The sequence below is a fragment of the Salmo salar genome, chromosome ssa01 (genome assembly GCF_905237065.1).
Source record: "Salmo salar chromosome ssa01, Ssal_v3.1, whole genome shotgun sequence".
Taxonomy (NCBI): domain Eukaryota; kingdom Metazoa; phylum Chordata; class Actinopteri; order Salmoniformes; family Salmonidae; genus Salmo; species Salmo salar.
The window spans coordinates 164,416,649-164,434,420 of NC_059442.1; the positions used below are offsets into that span (position 1 = coordinate 164,416,649).

At 43.8% G+C, this 17,772-nt stretch overlaps 1 protein-coding gene across 8 annotated transcripts in view; it reads left to right on the forward strand.

Moving 5' to 3' along the window:
* Positions 1–394: 394 nt before the first annotated feature.
* The window catches only part of tpm2 (tropomyosin 2 (beta)), a 37,322-nt gene continuing 19,944 nt past the window's right edge, over positions 395–17,772 (forward strand). For 4 of the 8 annotated variants that reach the window (XM_014144788.2, XM_014144768.2, XM_014144778.2 and 1 more), the window contains exons 1-2: positions 395–703; positions 4,714–4,839. In XM_014144788.2, coding sequence (XP_014000263.1) covers positions 590–703; positions 4,714–4,839 — 240 coding nt within the window. In that variant the 5' untranslated portion in view covers positions 395–589. Of the gene's footprint in view, positions 704–4,713; positions 4,840–15,453; positions 15,838–17,772 lie in introns of those variants that run through there. The other 4 variants (XM_014144823.2, XM_014144807.2, XM_014144815.2 and 1 more) reach the window with 1 other exon arrangement.

Sequence of the window (17,772 nt, forward strand, 5' to 3'; positions counted from 1 at the left end):
TATTAAATGTGGACATAAATGAACCCATGAAGAGGAAGAGCGCATGAAGGCTATAACTTTTACATGAGCTGGTTAAAACCATGCCTAAATGCGTCCCCCAGTGCGCTCTGGGACTGAACGGCAAATACAGGGGAAATGAAATACACCCAAGTAGACCTATGAAAGATGGCCAACCTTTTCATTACATGGTGTGGGCACCTATATCCCTGTGTCTACAGATATATTTAGGTCCAATATCATACCACAGACATTCGAACATTATATGAAATCGGAGCCTCCCAAAAATGGGCAAAATCTGTGCGCTTAATTCCTACCCAACGCGTTGAACGAATCACAGGCGCGCGACGTCACTCTAGCTCGGGCGTGATTTATCTGAACTTTCCAAAAAAAGTATTGGGCTCTGGACAGAATTACATCCTCCCATCCTCCTTTACCTAATCCAGACTAGCTTTGTCTCATCACTCGGCTCGAGGTGCTGCTTCTGTGAACTTCAGTCCTCTGTCCTCCGTGTGGCTCGTGCGCGTCCGTCGAGAGTACCAACTCTGAACCCTTTCCGCTTGTTAGTAGGAGAGAAAAAACAACAGTAACCATGGAAGCCATCAAGAAGAAAATGCAAATGTTGAAACTGGATAAGGAGAATGCTATTGATCGGGCAGAGCAAGCAGAAGGAGACAAAAAGGGGGCAGAGGACAAATGCAAACAGGTATGGGAATATAACTGAACAAGAGGGCATTCCCTGCCTTTTCATTGCTTGAAGGGAGAGGGGCAACTGTATCTAATACCAATAGAAATTAATTTTACACTGATTTATTCATTTTAATGATTATACTGCTCCCCTCTATCTGTCAACCATGAAGTGGTTTGGTCGTTGACAGAAAGTATGTCATCCACATATGATAATCCATGTACAATCTATTCTACAATATACAATAAACATACTGTAAAACCCCAGTCAGTGATTTTATTACTCGGGTGAACACATCAAATATTTACTATATTTCAAGTATGTAGTTTCTACCCTGAAACACATGGTAAGATAGGTAAGACAGATGTCCAACGTCTATGTGGAAGACAGGTAAGTGTTTGTTCTAAATATACTCTTGTGAAGTTATCCATGAAGCTACTTCAGACTTTTGCAACTACAAATAATAAATGTCCTTATAGTCTCTTCAATGGTGTTTCATGGGTACAGCAGGCGGATCGGAGTGAAGTTGATTAGATAGATGGACAGATCCCACCAAACGACCCAGCCAGTTTGAGGTTATTACGGGCAGTGTTAAATTCAAAGCACATTGATGAAGGGGGCACAAGCTGACTTAAGGAGTACAGTGTGAATGAGTGTTTCATTTTGAAGTATAAACTGGGTGGTTCGAGCCCTGAATGCTGATTGGCTGACAGCCATGATATATTTAAGTAATAAGGCCGGAGGGGGGTGTGGTATATGGCCGATATACCACGGCTAAGGGCTGTTCTTATGTAAGACGCAACGCGGAGTGCCTGGACACAGCCCTTAGCCGTGGTATATTGGCCATATATCACAAACCCCAGTGGTACCTTATTGCTATTATAAACTGGTTACAAACGTAATTAGAGCAGTAAAAATAAATGTTTTGTCATACCCGTGGTATACGGTCTGTTTGGCTGACAGCCGTGGTATATCAGACAGTATACCATGGGTATGATAAAACATTTATTTTTACTGCTCTAATTACGTTTGTAACCAGTTTATAATAGCAATAAGGCAACTCGGGGGTTTGTGGTATATGGCCAATATACCAAGGCTAAGGGCTGTATCCAGGCACTACGTGTTGCGTCGTGCTTAAGAACAGCCCTTAGCTGTGGTATATTGGCCAAAAACCACACCCCCTCAGGCCTTATTGCTTAAGTATCAAACCCAAATTGTCAGTATTGACCCAATCAGGGAACTTGAGAATACCAGTCTTCCCAATGATCATATGTCCAGTGTCATCTCTCATTTGTTATAATTTAACCATTGAAGATGGTCAGATTCTGTATTATACAAGTGTTAGCTAGCCTTCAAGAAATGGACACAATTTGAGGTATTTGAGTTTTAACCCTCTCACGTGATGCAATCAACTTCTGCCACTTTTCTGTTGGAAAATCAAGACCGGGATGGAATGACAGAAGACACTCTCCAGTCATCATTTTGGATCCAACGCTATCTCAGAATCAGTTACATCTTGGCCCGAGCTTTTCATGGTCTCCCTCTCAGCTGTTACCCATGGTCTGTCTATGATGACCATTTCTCATAATGTTGACATTATGGCTCCATAGCAGCTTAGCCCTTCTCCCAGTTTCATTCTATTTTCTGCCTTTGGACATAGGCTACTCCCTACCATCCCCCATGGGAACAAGAAAAACATCTTTCTGCTTTGTCTTGAACATTTGGAAGTAAATTATCGAACGCATATGCAACTTCAGAGCCGCGGCATTTAAAAAAAAATCATCCCTACCTACACAATTTGTCAGATTTGGTAACAACTGAATGTGTAGTTATACCTGGATCTGGACCAGAGAAGATACACCATCTCATTCTACTGTACCTCATTTTTACTGTTATGAAGCTACTTCCTACCTCAGCTGCCTCAAGACCCCAGATTCATGATGGAGATTTGGAATGGATCCTCTTCCTGAATAGAAAATAGCTTGAACTTATATGGACATGTACAGTACTGAACCAAATAGCTTCTGGTCACTTTAGACTTGACTAATATTACCCATTATGTTATGCGAGTCCTCTCTTTCCGTTTAGTTCCCAAGTAACGAAAGCCACCAGTGGCTTGGAATGGAATGGAAATGGAACCCCCCTTGTCCTTGAACATTTGTCTACCCCCCAGTGTGTATTTGTGATACCATGGAGAACATTTGCTTCTGTGGCGGCGAATAACTAATGGCCTAATCGCTTCAGCTTTTGTTGGCGTCTAAATTTTCCATTCTACTCATCTGTCATGTTTAATTGACATGGTCAGCTAGAACCAAATGGAGCCTCTCTATAAATAGGAGTAGTCTTCCCTCACAAGTATTTGTTCGCAGAAGACCACACCTTGGGCTATTCTGATTCCAGCACCGACATTTCTCTTTGGAGCAGCCTTGACTGTGGCATGTCTATTGGAATTGTTGTTCAACAAAGAAAAAGGGGATCAAGGCTGGATCCAAAATAACATGAAAGAGCAGCAGGCCTGGGATCAGAATGGCCCCCTCACATAGCTGGAGCCTAAAAGACCGCTGTAATCTGTCAGAAGTAATAAAAGAATGACATTCATCACAAGGACATAGTGTTCACGATTCACAAACTGTCGCTGTCATTCACAATGGGCTTTTTCTAGGTTAGAGGGGATCTTTTCTAGCGACAATCCTAACGACATGAAGCTTCTTTGGTTGTAGCCTAGATATTTTTAACACTCGTCAGGAAGATTTTTGGGAATTGGGAAAGATAGCAAGAACTTTGATATGATGAGGTGAACAGGAGACCCCCCAAAACAAGCAACATTCCTACAGGTACAATCAACTCTCAACAGCTTCAGTCGATGAGCAGGGCACCATTCCTCTGTTTTTACTTTACATGACCTCGTTACCATAAACAGTAGTAGCAGAGAGTCGCTATCGTCACAAGAATACAATTAATAGGTGTCTGCTTTTACGAGGCCGCGCAGGGAGCTATGTCCCGGCTGCCAGGCTTGTGGATAATGCACAGGGGTTTATTTGATGCCAGTTGAAAGGGGAGACTGAGGGAACATCACCAGCTGCAGCCCCAGTCACTCTGAGACTATGTCTAGTCACAAATGCCACCCTATTCCCTACATAGTGCACTACTTTTGATGGGCACTGGTGAAAGGTAGTGCACCATGTAGGGAATATGGTGGCATTTGGAAAACAACCTCTGACTCTGGAGGGACACTATGACAGCTTTCCCTTTATAAGTCTGTCCTCATGCCTGGCCCAACCTGCCCTGACAGTCAGCCTCAGGCAGTGCTCTGTCATACCCAGACACATTGACTGGAGGATAGAGTATAACCTTCAACAGGACAGTTATTCTACCGCTAACTCAATCTATATGCAGTATGGGTCCCATTTCAAACTAAAAGCGCCTTCATAACCCCTTCATAAACCCTTTATAAACTCTTTATAAACCGTTCATATAAACCCTTCAAAAACCTATATAAATCCTTCATAAGCCTTTAATAAAACCTACATAAACCCTTTATAAAACCTACATAAGCCCTTTATAAACTTTACATAAGCCCTTCATAAACCCTACATAAGCCCTTCATAAGTAAATGATATGCTAAAGGTGGCATCAGCTGTTATATCACTCTTTATGCAGTAGGACTTTGCTTATGAAGGATTTGTGAAGCATCTATATAGTGCTTATGGAGACTTTGTGAATGCTCTTTAGAGTAGGTTTGATATGAATCGGTTATTTATCTTATTGAATCGGTTATGTATCTTATTGAATCGGTTATGTATCTTATTGAATCGGTTATGTATCTTATTGAATCGGTTATGTATCTTATTGAATCGGTTATGTATCTTATTGTATATGACTCTAATCAAACAAACAAAATGGATTGGTCCCCTGACATTATTGTGTGTGTGTGTGTGTGTGTGTGTGTGTGTGTGTGTGTGTGTGTGTGTGTGTGTGTGTGTGTGTGTGTGTGTGTGTGTGTGTGTGTGTGTGTGTGTGTCTCCTAGCTGGAAGAAGAGTTGCTGGCGCTGCAGAAGAAGCTGAAGGGAGTGGAGGATGAGTTGGATAAATACTCCGAGTCGCTGAAGGATGCCCAGGAGAAGCTGGAGCAGGCTGAGAAGAAGGCCACAGACGTGAGTGACACAGGGCAACACTAGGGGGTCACTACGACCACGGTGACGTCAAAGCACGGCACACACACACACACGCACACACAGACACACACCATTGAGGCATGTACATACACACACCTCAGTTACAGGTATGGATAACATGGTAGTGCTCTAAGGCAATGTATCACTGCAGTACACAGACGAGCAACTGACTCCAGAGACTACTGCATAATTCCCTCCTCTTTGTTGATTTTCACTGGTCATTTAGATAATAGTATGTCAGAATATGTTATAGTTAAAGCATTTCCCCTACTAAAGTTATTGTCATAAATTCACCTATAAAATCAAACACTTCATTGTGATCTAGGATTGTATTTCATCAAGGATGCTAAGATCCTCCAGCCATATAGTTTTCACAATTTCACCATTGCTGCCTGTCATTAAAGCACACTTGTAATGTTATACTATGTAAAAGTATACACAGCTAAATGTGTCGTCAGGTCATAAATCAGTAGGTTGTCAGGCCCCATTTCCCGTTGTCTCCCCCTGGTGGGACAAACCTGCACTGCACAGTGTGGGCAGTATGCTTCTGTCAAACCTCCCAAGTTTTGTCCCAATTATCTCACCTTCCTCTCAATGTGGGCACTTATTCACTTGCCCTTGCTGATTTGAATGGAAATGACTAATATGAGAAATATGGTGTAAACCCCTACCAGCCCACATGCCTCCACCAAAGGAAATATTATTGGGATACACCTCAAGTCCCATCCTCTCTGGCCATGCCCCTCAACAGATCTTTTGACAATTATTTGTCATATATGATACCTACAGTGAGGGAAAAAAGTATTTGATCCCCTGCTGATTTTGTACGTTTGCCCACCGACAAAGAAATGATCAGTCTATAATTTTAGTGGTAGGTTTATTTGAACAGTGAGAGACAGAATAACAACAAAAAAATCCAGAAAAACGCATGTCAAAAATGTTATAAATTGATTTGCATTTTAATGAGGGAAATAAGTATTTGAACCCCTCTCAATCAGAAAGATTTCTGGCTCCCAGGTGTCTTTTATACAGGTAACGAGCTGAGATTAGGAGCACACTCTTAAAGGGAGTGCTCCTCATTTCAGCTTGTGACCTGTATAAAAGACACCTGGGAGCCAGAAATCTTTCTGTTTGAGAGGGGTTCTGACACCGTTCTGACACCATGTTGACACATTAGACCTGTATTTAACTGGAGTCAGACAAAGTGCGGACCAGAGAACACGGCAATCAAAGAAACTCAAACCAAATCATCCCCTGCATTCACTCCAAGGTGCTGACAAGCTTTATGCTGTGTTTGCAAAATGTGATACAGGTCGAGGTTCGGCACTTTCTACGCCGCAGCTGTCAACAAGCAAGGTCGCTTGTTCAGTGGGGTTCCAACTGGCCCATATCAGATTTGTGCATTCACATTGATGTAGCATCTGAAGTAGTACACAGATGCGATGCTCATTTCCTGTCACTGTTCCTTTAAATTTTGGGGTAGTTGACGTGGTAACGGCATGGCATGTGCAAAATGGAAACATTTCAGAGCAAAATAAATCAGATCTGAGCATCCAGACTGAATTGTATCAGGTTTGAGATCAACATATGGAGGTGGTCTATATTGGAAGTCAAAAGATCAGATTCCATGTTTTTTTGTTGTTGCCGTTTACACATTAGGGAAAAGATCAGATATGCCAAATAATTGTCAAAAGATCTGAATTAGGTTGCCTGTGTAAACACAGTCAAATATTCTCATGAGGAGGGGGTGCGCTCCCGAGTTGCGCAGCAGTCTAAGACACTGCATCTCAGTGCAAGGGGTGTCACTGCAGTCCCTGGTTCGTATCCAGGCTGCATCACAACCGGCCGTGATTGGGAGTCCCATAAGGCGGCGCACAATTGGCCCAGCGTCGTCCAAGTTTGGCCGGGGTAGGCTGTCATTGTAAATAAGAATTTATTCTTAACTGACTTGCCTAGTTAAATAAAAATAAAAAACATCTTCAAAGAGTAGGGTGTTCGGAAGATGGGCAGGGACTCTGCTGTCCTATCTTCAGGGGGAAGCTGGTTCCACCATTGGGGTGCCAGGACAGAGAAGAGCTTGGACTGGGTTGAGCGGGAGCTCAAGAGACCAGAGGTGGCAGAACGGAGTACTTGGGTTGGGGTGAAGAGTTTGAGCAGAGCCTGAAGGTAGGGGTAATTCCTCTTGCTGCTCCGTAGGCAAGTACCATGGTCTTGTAGTGGATGCGAGCTTCGATTGGAAAGAGGGAAGAAGAAAAGGAGTTGAGGGTCATCCACATAGCAATGATAGGAGAAACAATGTGAGGATATATAACGGAGCCGAGTGACTTGGTGTATAGAGAGAAGAGAAGGCCTATTACCGAGCTCTGGGGGATACCAGTAGTGAGAATACGTGGTGCAGACACAGATCCTCTCCACGTCACCTGGTAGGAACGGCCTGCCAGGTAGGATGCAAAGTGTGTGCAGAGCCTGAGACCCCCAGCCCTGAGAGAGTGGAGAGGATCTGATGGGTCTCTGTGTTGAAGGCAGCGGATAGATCTAGGAGGATGAGAACAGAGGAGAGAGAGTCAGCTTTGGCAGTGTGGAGAGCCTCCGTGACACAGAGAAGAGCAGTCTCTGTTGAGCCACCCATCTTGAAGCCTGACTGGTTAGGGTCAAGAAGATCGTTCTGAGAGAGATGGCTAGAGAGTTGGTCAGAGACAGCATGCTCAAGTGTTAAGGAGACGGGAGGGAGAAGGATTTAGAGATGATAGGATAGAGGAGGAGAGAGTAGTGGGAGAGAGAGAGCTAAGATTGCGACGGCGCATTACCATCTGGGTAGGGCCTGAGTGGTTAGGGTTGGAGGAAAGGGACAGAAAAAGAAACAAAGTAGTGATCAGAGACCTGGAGGGGGGTTGCCGTGAGATTAGTAGGAGAACAGAGACCTGGAGGTGGGTTGCCGTGAGATTAGTAGACAAACAGCCTCTAGTAAAGATTAGGTCAAGCGTATTGCCTGCCTTGTAAGTGGGAGGGAACTGGGAAAGGATGAGGTCAAAAGAGGCAAGGAGGGGAAAGAAAGAGTTGGAAAGAAATGAATCAAAGGCAGATGTCGGGAGGTTGAAGTCACCCAGTACACCCAGCAGGTGTCAAGCTCATTAAGGAACTCTCTAAGGGCACCTGGTGAGCTATAGATGACAACAATGTTGAGCTTGAGTGAACAAGTCACAGTGACAGCAGTGAATTCAAATGAGGAGATGGACAGGTGTGTGAGGGAGAAAAGAGATAATCTCCATTTAGAAGAAATGAGCAGCCCTATGCCACCACCGGGACGACCAAATCCTCTCGGAGTATGAGAGAAAATGTTATCAGATGAAGAGACAGCAGCTGGGGTAGCAGTGTTCTCTGGGGTGATCCATGTTTCCGGAAGGGCCAAAAAGAGACCAGGAATTCCATGTGGGTTGTGCGTGCAGGGTAAACTAAATTAGAATGGTTGCAGCCAAGGGGTGGGGAGCATCTGTAAAGCCTACGGGAGAGGAACGAACTAGGATAGAAAAACCCACACATAGTTGCTAAAGCTACAAAATAGCAAAATGAGATCATCTAAAAATAACTAGGTAAGATACTCAAGTGAGAGAGTGGCATGTATGCAATAGCTGGGACCGGGCTAATTTCAACTCTGTACAGTACAGTTATGCTTCAGAGTTCCAATCCCGTTTCACCATGTCCATATAAGGACTGTGGCTGTCAGCATTCTAGACTACCTGTTTTCAGAATCCTTCCTAAAAACACAGTTTATAATTTCCTGACGTTCCACTCCTCCCGACCACTTCCTCTTCCCACTGATGTTCCACCCCTCCCGACCACTTCCTCTTCCCGCTGATGTTCCACCCCTCCCGACCACTTCCTCTTCCCGCTGATGTTCCACCCCTCCCGACCACTTCCTCTTCCCGCTGATGTTCCACCCCTCCCGACCACTTCCCGCTGATGTTCCACCCCTCCCGACCACTTCCTCTTCCCGCTGATGTTCCACCCCTCCCGACCACTTCTTCTTCCCGTTGATGTTCCACCCCTCCCGACCACTTCCTCTTCCCCTGATGTTCCCCTCCTCCCGACCACTTCCTCTTCCCGCTGATGTTCCACCCCTCCCGACCACTTCCTCTTCCCCCTGATGTTCCACCCCTCCCGACCACTTCCTCTTCCCCCTGATGTTCCACCCCTTCCGACCACTTCCTCTTCCCGCTGATGTTCCACCCCTCCCGACCACTTCCTCATCCCCCTGATGTTCCACCCCTCCCGACCACTTCCTCTTCCCCCTGATGTTCCACCCCTCTCGACCACTTCCCCTTCCAGCTGATGTTCCACCCCTCCCGACCACTTCCTCTTCCCCCTGATGTTCCACCCTCCCGACCACTTCCCGCTGATGTTCCACCCCTCCCGACCACTTCCTCTTCCCCCTGATGTTCCACCCCTCCCGACCACTTCCCGCTGATGTTCCACCCCTCCCGACCACTTCCTCTTCCCCCTGATGTTCCACCCCTCCCGACCACTTCCTCTTCCCCCTGATGTTCCACCCCTCCCGACCACTTCCTCTTCCCCCTGATGTTCCACCCCTCTCGACCACTTCCCCTTCCAGCTGATGTTCCACCCCTCCCGACCACTTCCCCTTCCAGCTGATGTTCCACCCCTCCCGACCACTTCCCCTTCCAGCTGATGTTCCACCCCTCCCGACCACTTCCCCTTCCAGCTGATGTTCCACCCCTCCCGACCACTTCCTCTTCCCCCTGATGTTCCACCCCTCCCGACCACTTCCCCTGATGTTCCACCCCTCCCGACCACTTCCTCTTCCCCCTGATGTTCCACCCCTCCCGACCACTTCCTCTTCCCCCTGATGTTCCACCCCTCCCGACCACTTCCTCTTCCCCCTGATGTTCCACCCCTCTCGACCACTTCCTCTTCCAGCTGATGTTCCACCCCTCGCGACCACTTCCTCTTCCCCCTGATGTTCCACCCCTCCCGACCACTTCCTCTTCCCCCTGATGTTCCACCCCTCCCGACCACTTCCTCTTCCCCTGATGTTCCACCCCCCGACCACTTCCTCTTCCCCTGATGTTCCACCCCTCCCGACCACTTCCTCTTCCCCTGATGTTCCACCCCTCCCGACCACTTCCTCTTCCCCTGATGTTCCACCCCTCCCGACCACTTCCCCTTCCTCCTGATGTTCCACCCCTCCCGACCACTTCCTCTTCCCCCTGATGTTCCACCCCTCCCGACCACTTCCTCTTCCCCCTGATGTTCCACCCCTCCCGACCACTTCCTCTTCCCCTGATGTTCCACCCCTCCCGACCACTTCCTCCTGATGTTCCACCCCTCTCGACCACTTCCTCCTCCTGATGTTCCACCCCTCCCGACCACTTCCCGTTGATGTTCCACCCCTCCCGACCACTTCCTCTTCCCCCTGATGTTCCACCCCTCCCGACCACTTCCTCTTCCCCCTGATGTTCCACCCCTCTCGACCACTTCCTCCTGATGTTCCACCCCTCTCGACCACTTCCTCTTCCCCCTGATGTTCCACCCCTCCCGACCACTTCCTCTTCCCCCTGATTTTCCACCCCTCCCGACCACTTCCTCTTGCCCCTGATGTTCCACCCCTCCCGAGCGCCACCTCTTCCCGCTCCATCATCACGCCACTGTGATGATGTCACCAGTTGTAACCGTGCCAATAGAGGACAGTCACCAATAGCTCTCACTCTGATCTATTTAAAGACTGTGGCTATACCTGATGAGAGAGATGATTAGTTAATTTTCAGGCTTACTCATGATAGAAACCTGATAGACACTACCGGTTTTAAATACATAAAGTTTAGTTATTTATACATAATTATTTTCAATAATTGAGTCGGGACGCTTTTTCAATGGCAAACCCAATGACGCATGTAGCCTATTGGTATATCAACACTGGTTGATTATGCCACATATTTAAACACACAGAAATTACAACTTAGTAATTATGATACTCGTGTAAATCTTAAGCATGTGTGACATTAGACATCTCACATTCAAAACCTTTAACTTGTAACATTATAATGTTACCAAAGAAGGAAAAGAATTGAAAGAATGCAGTCTTGTTTATAGTGAAGTGAAGTCATGCTTTCCAGTTCATGCTCACAGCTTCACAATTAGTCTATTTTTCAGACTGTTTTTGGACAAAGCTCCCTCTCGCTCCCTCTCTCTCTCTCTCCCTCTCCCTCTCTCTCTTTCTTTCTCTCTCCCTCTCTCTCTCGTTATCTCTCTCCCTCTCTCTTTAGCTCTCTCTCTCTCTCTGTCTCTCTCTCTCTATATATATATATATATATATATATATATATATCTCTCTTGGACAGGTTTAAAAAGTCAGACCTCTTGTCAACTAAATGGTTTACATAAACACACATTGGTTACACTCAAATAACTTATAACATGATAAATTACAGATTCAACTGATGATAAATGCATAAAACTACAAACCATAGGTACTTTTCTGTGGCTACCATCAATAGCACAAGGCAAATAATCAAAATGTATATTTTTGTGGCATTGTATAGCTTTGAATTAGGATAATTATGCAATAGTCTACCACACACAAGTAAATAATTACAAGATCACCATTAAGTAGCTTGTCCTATTAAAGCCCTTTCATGGAGGATAAACATTCATAATCTGAAAATACTTGAAGACAAAACAGTAGGTAGCTACTAAAGTACACAGTTTAGGTCTCAAACGTTGAAACAAATAAATCCTGTTCATTCATATAGTGTTATTCTAGATAAATATGTTTAAATAATGGTTAGTAGGCTACAGTTAAACACTTTTTAAGAATATTAACTAACCCCCAGTCACAAGTAAATCTAAAGCCCACTGCTCCCGAGTGATGCAGCAGTCTAAGGCACTGTATCTCAGTGCTAGAGGTGTCACTACAGACACCCTGGTTCGATTCCAGGCTGTATCACAACCGGCCGTGATTGGGAGTCCCATAGGGTGGCGTACAATTGGCCCAGCGGCGCCCGGGTTTGGCCGGGGGTAGGCCGCCATTGTGAATAAGAATTTGTTCTTAACTGGCTTGCCTAGTTAAATAAGTGTTTAAAAAAATAAAACTGTTTATATAATATATATATATATATATATATATATATATATATATATATATATATATTCATATATATTCATACAGAAAACAGAAAACCTTTTCTTTATTTTGAATAATATAATATTGTTATTATTTAGCTTTGTATTTTTTTATGTGCATAGAGACAGCTGATTAGGAATGTATATGTGTATGCCATGCCACCTAGGTTACACTAACAAAGTAGAAGCTCATTCATCAACATCTCTCTTCAGCAAGTTTACTTGCTCCACCTGTTTTCTCCTGTGCGACCTATACCGTATGCTCAGCTCTACACACAGATCTGTCAAAGTTGAGTATCTGTTTGAGAGGTTCTCTTTTTACCCCTATTGTCCAGGCTTAGTGAGCTTCCTCTGATGTTTCTTTTAGACATGTTTTACCTTTTACTGAAGTGGGCTAAATCAGGGTCACAGAGTGTTTCTTGGAAGTCGTAAACAAATCTACTTTGAAACACAAGTATACACCTCACACATGTGAGGTGTATACTTGTGTTTCAAAGTAGATTTGTGAGGTGTATACTTGTGTTTCAAAGTAGATTTGTTTACGACTTCCAAGAAACACTCTGTGACCCTGATTTAGCCCACTTCAGTAAAAGGTAAAACATGTCTAAAAGAAACATCAGAGGAAGCTCACTAAGCCTGGACAATAGGGGTAAAAAGAGAACCTCTCAAACAGATACTCAACTTTGACAGATCTGTGTGTAGAGCTGAGCATACGGTATAGGTCGCACAGGAGAAAACAGGTGGAGCAAGTAAACTTGCTGAAGAGAGATGTTGATGAATGAGCGTCTACTTTGTTAGTGTAACCTAGGTGGCATGGCATACACATATACATTCCTAATCAGCTGTCTCTATACACATAAACAAATATAAAGCTAAATAATAACATTAATATTATATTATTCAAAATAAAGAAAGAAAAGGTTTTCTGTTTAAAAAAAAAGAAGACACCTATACCATGTCAGATATAGAGTTTAAATGTATTACATTTTGACTTTGCTTCCCAATTTTATATACATCACAAAATATAACAAAACATAGAAACACTGGATTTTCTTAATTATGAAAAATATTAATAACATTCCACCCATGATGCCTCTAGAGGGCGATGTGGTCATTTGACTGCAGGAAAGGGTTTTAATAGAGGAAACAGGGGAAATTATTTGGCCACAACAAACCAAATAAAGTGTAATGGAGTGTGGCTGGCTATACATCCACCACTGGGGTATATTATGAATCTGGCCATGTCCGTATGTGCACCTTATCAAAGTAGAGGAGCTTATCCTCAATAACATTACATTTAAATGTTGATGACCCAATGGACATAACAATGTAAATACAGTGCCTTCAGAAAGTTCAGACCCTTTGACTTTTTCCACATTTTGTTAGGTTACAGTCTTATTCTAAAATTGATTACCGTAAATCGTTTTTTGAAGCATGCTTCACCGCCAGGTTTCCTCCTTCAATCTTGGTTTCATCAGACCAGAGAATCTTGTTTCATGGTCTGAGAGTCTTTAGGTGCCTTTTGGCAAACTCCAAGCGGGCTGTCATGTGCCTTTTACTGAGGAGTGACTTTTGTCTGGCCACTCTACCATAAAGGCCTGATTGGTGGAGTGCTGCAGAGATGGTTGTACTTCTGGAAGGTTCTCCCATCTCCACAGAGAAAGTCTAGAGCTCTGTCAGAGTGACCATCGGGTTCTTGGTCACCTCCCTGTCCAAGGCCCTTCTCTCCCGATTGCTCAGTTTGGTGGTGATTCCAAACTTCTTCCATTTAAGAATGATGGAGGCCACTGTGTTCTTGGGGACCTTCAATGCTGCATACATTTTTTGGTACCCTTCCCCAGATCTGTGCCTCAACACAATCCTGTCTTGGAGCTCTACGGACAATTCCTTCAACCTCGTGGCTTGGTATTTGCTCTGACATGCACTCTCAACTGTGGGTCCTCATATAGACAGGTGTGTGCCTTACCAAATCATGCCCAATCAATTGAATTGACCACAGGTGGACTCCAATCAAGTTGTAGAAACATCTCAAGAATGATCAGTGGAAATGCACTGGATGCACCTGAGCACAATTTCGAGTCTCATAGCAAAGGGTCTGAATACTTATGTAAATAAGGTATTTCAGTTTTGTATGTTTTATAAATTTGCAAACATTTCTTAAAACCTGTTTTCGCATTGTCATTATGGGTTATTGTGTATAGATTGATGAGGGGGAAAAAGTATTTACTCCATTTTAGAATAGGGCTGTAACGTAACAAAATGTGGAAAAAGTCAAGGGGTCTGAATACTTTCCAAAGGCACTGTATATGCAGGTCTACAACAGAAAGAGACTAAGAAGCATAGAAACAGGTCTCAAATAACATTTTAGTCATCTTATGTATTTACTTCTGGGCCATCATTCCCAGTAACATGGTGGATGCATTCAACAGCATGTCCAAAGTGTTGCCTTTCCTCAAGATAATATTGAACATTTGCTCTAAGAATCAGCCCTCTAGTCCAGGGTTTCCCAAACTTGGTCCTGAGACACTCCATTTAGTATGATATGTTAAGTTTCGTAGGGTATGTATTAATTTGTGTATGTCCATCACCCATTTTGTGTGATATGTTACGAATTCTAGCTAGGTGGCTAGGTGGCTAACATTAGCTAGCTGGCTAACTTTAGCTAGGCTAGGGGTTAGGGGTTAGAGTTAAGGTTAGGGTTAAGTTTAGGAGGTAGGTTAAAGGGTTAAAGTTAGGGTTAGCTAAAAGGGTTAAGGTTAGGGCTAGGGGAAGGGTTAGCTAAAAGTTTTAAGGTAAGGGTTAGGGGAAGGGCTAGCTAGCATGCTAAGTAGTTACAAAGTAGCTAAGAAGTAGTAATTAGGTGAAAAGTTGCTAATTAGCTAACATGCTAATGTTGTCCGTGGTGAGATTTGAACTCGCAACCATTGGGTTGCTAGACGTTTGCGTTATACCTTCGTTTTTGACTTAAGTAACTGTCTGTAACCATACCAAATGTAACTTATCATTCTTATTTGAGTGTCCTGGGTTTACGTTTACTATATTACGTCTAGTCTATGAGATCAGGCTACATTAGGGAGTTCTTCAGGGGTACAGATTCAGTTGGTGGTACAGTAACCGAAAAAAGGTTGGGAACCAAATCAAATCAAATCGTATTTGTCGCATGCGCCGAATACAACAGGTGTATTCCGTGAAAGTCTTACTTACAAACCCTTGGCCTAAATTGCATATGGCCTAAATGACATATGAATGGACATACAGCATTGAGACACACGTGCTTTATTTCAATAGAACACAAAGAGACGCACAGCTAAATAAAATGCTGCTCTTCAAAACTGGAAACCCGTCATTTGTTTTGAATGCTGCTATTCCTTTAAACCGCGGTCGACCTGTGACATCATCTGAAAGATAAGAGAGGAGGCGGAGAAGGGAACGTAGTAACTTTGTACCCTAGCTACTGAACTGTGATAACGCATTAGCAGGCAGGAGACTGCAAGCATGTCGCTGAATTAACAAGATCGTTTAGGCTTGCATATGGATACTAGTGGCACAAAATAACTGTATTGTAGACTATCACTGGGCCGTCGCTATTTACAAGCCGCGTGACTCATCAATCAAGGTGCCTCTGTAGCGTTCTAAGCAACGCGACAACGTCGCATTCATAGCAGCTTTGTCTATTGAATATAAGTGTTACATATAGATACAGTTGCAATGGCTGGAATAACATCTATTGAAGCCGTGAAAAGGAAAATTCAGACATTGCAGCAACAAGCTGATGATGCGGAGGACCGTGCGGAAACGCTCCAGAGAGAGGTTGATGCGGAGAGACAGGCCAGAGAGCGGGTAAGAGACGCCTAGAATAAACCGACGAATCCGAGTTGGAGCCTATGATCACCATTTATAGGGGAGCATGGATGCAGCCCACAAAGTAATCGCTTACACACGGAATATAATTACCTAATATCGCAAAGTTTATCTCTGCTGGTACAGAGGGAGTTGAAAATGTGGAGTGTTTTACGCAGTGTGCATTTGGCAAGCTACAGCCCGGTCAGCATACTCTAGTAAATTACTCCATGTTTTACTCGTGGTCACAGTCCCGGAGAGAGCCACGTAAGGTTAATACCAGTTATAACAGACTGGCTCTTGGCAAATTGTTACTTCAAACGTTTGATATGCCAGAGTAGACTCCCATATGAACTCAATACTTCACTAAAACTGGATGTAAACACATTACATTGAATTTTAAAGATGCCCTATAAAGGAGAATGTAATTTGATATATCTGTCCCTGTATAGCCTGCTGACTTAAGTTACTACTTATCATACTCTATTATTCATCTTCTATTCAGTTTGGATGTGGACAGTGGCAGTCCCTCAAAATGGAGGGTGGGTGTTGGCCATGATGTATGCATGGGAGTTGCTCTCTTGATGGCCTATGATTCTGCCATTTATTAAGCTGTTTTCCCTAGCAAGCAGGCTTGACCTTGATATGGTCTTTATTCCATCAGATGCTGTACAAAGTTAGTTTCTGGTGAGCCATGATGCTAATGGACATGCATTGTAATGCCTACACTAGAGAATAAGCTGGCTGTTGAGCTTGCTGCCCTTGCATGAGTGCACCTCAGTAGGCTAATTTGTTTATCGCCCACTTTCCACAAGGGTATTGGGCTGTCAAGGGAATTAAGTTGTGCAGAGCATGCATACATATAGAAAAGTGGCTGCACGTTAGCTGATAATGTTTGGCTGTAATGAGCCCTTAACAAAATAGCATAGTCCTCAATGTATTATTTGCTCTTTCTAGTTTAGCACATGAAAGACATCCATTGTTCATTCAACTGTTTCCGCATAATTAGATATGAACCTCACTTGAACACTAATTGATGACTGGTTGTTAAATTGTACAAATCACTGGGAAATGAGCCAGTGTACAGTAGTGAGCTGAAAGGATGAGGGCAGCTTTTATTGAGCAGGTCTCTCTTCCTGACTCCACTCCCTGTCTAGCCAGAGTCGCTGTCTGTATTTCTCGCTGTCTCATCTCTGGTAGTTGAGCAGGTTAATCATTTCCTGACCAGAGTTTTAGCTGAGAGAAAATGGCCTTGGGTCCATTCAGTCAGCCCAAAGTCCCTCTACCATTAAAGGAGCAGTTCACTATTTTACAACATGATGTTAGGTGGTTCCTCACCCTGAAAGTAGGCTATGGGTAATTCAAAGTTCGGTTATCTTTAAACAGCCACTACAGTTTTCAGCTAACTTAAAAAAAAATATATATATATATATATATATATATATAATCCTGGCCCATAGATGGTTCCTTACCTTGAAAGTAGTCATGTTGTTAAAGGAGTAGTTTGCTATTTTAAAGAGCAACTGGACCTCAACCTTTCTGCCTACCATGATGGGAATATGACTATCATTAATGTAAACAGCTTTGAAGTGCAATCATACACACTGAAATATTTCCTAAATTCCCTGTAAGGGGTCAAGTTCACCCAAGGGGAGGAACACTGACTGTCAATCATACTACAATATGGCTTAGGGCCTAGGCCAGAAATATAAAAATTGCCCAACAAAAAAGCAAACCTATTGTTCCCGTTCTGTCCCATTGCCAAACAATCTACACTGAGAACTCGTTGGTTCTCTCTGAAATGGTAATCTCTTAACAGTTTACCTGGCATGAGTGCCACATATATCAATTATTTGACTAAACTGAGCCAAATGAAGTGTGGTATTAACCGGTCTGAGTGAAAGGCTCTGGAATGTTTTCAATGTCACAGATGGC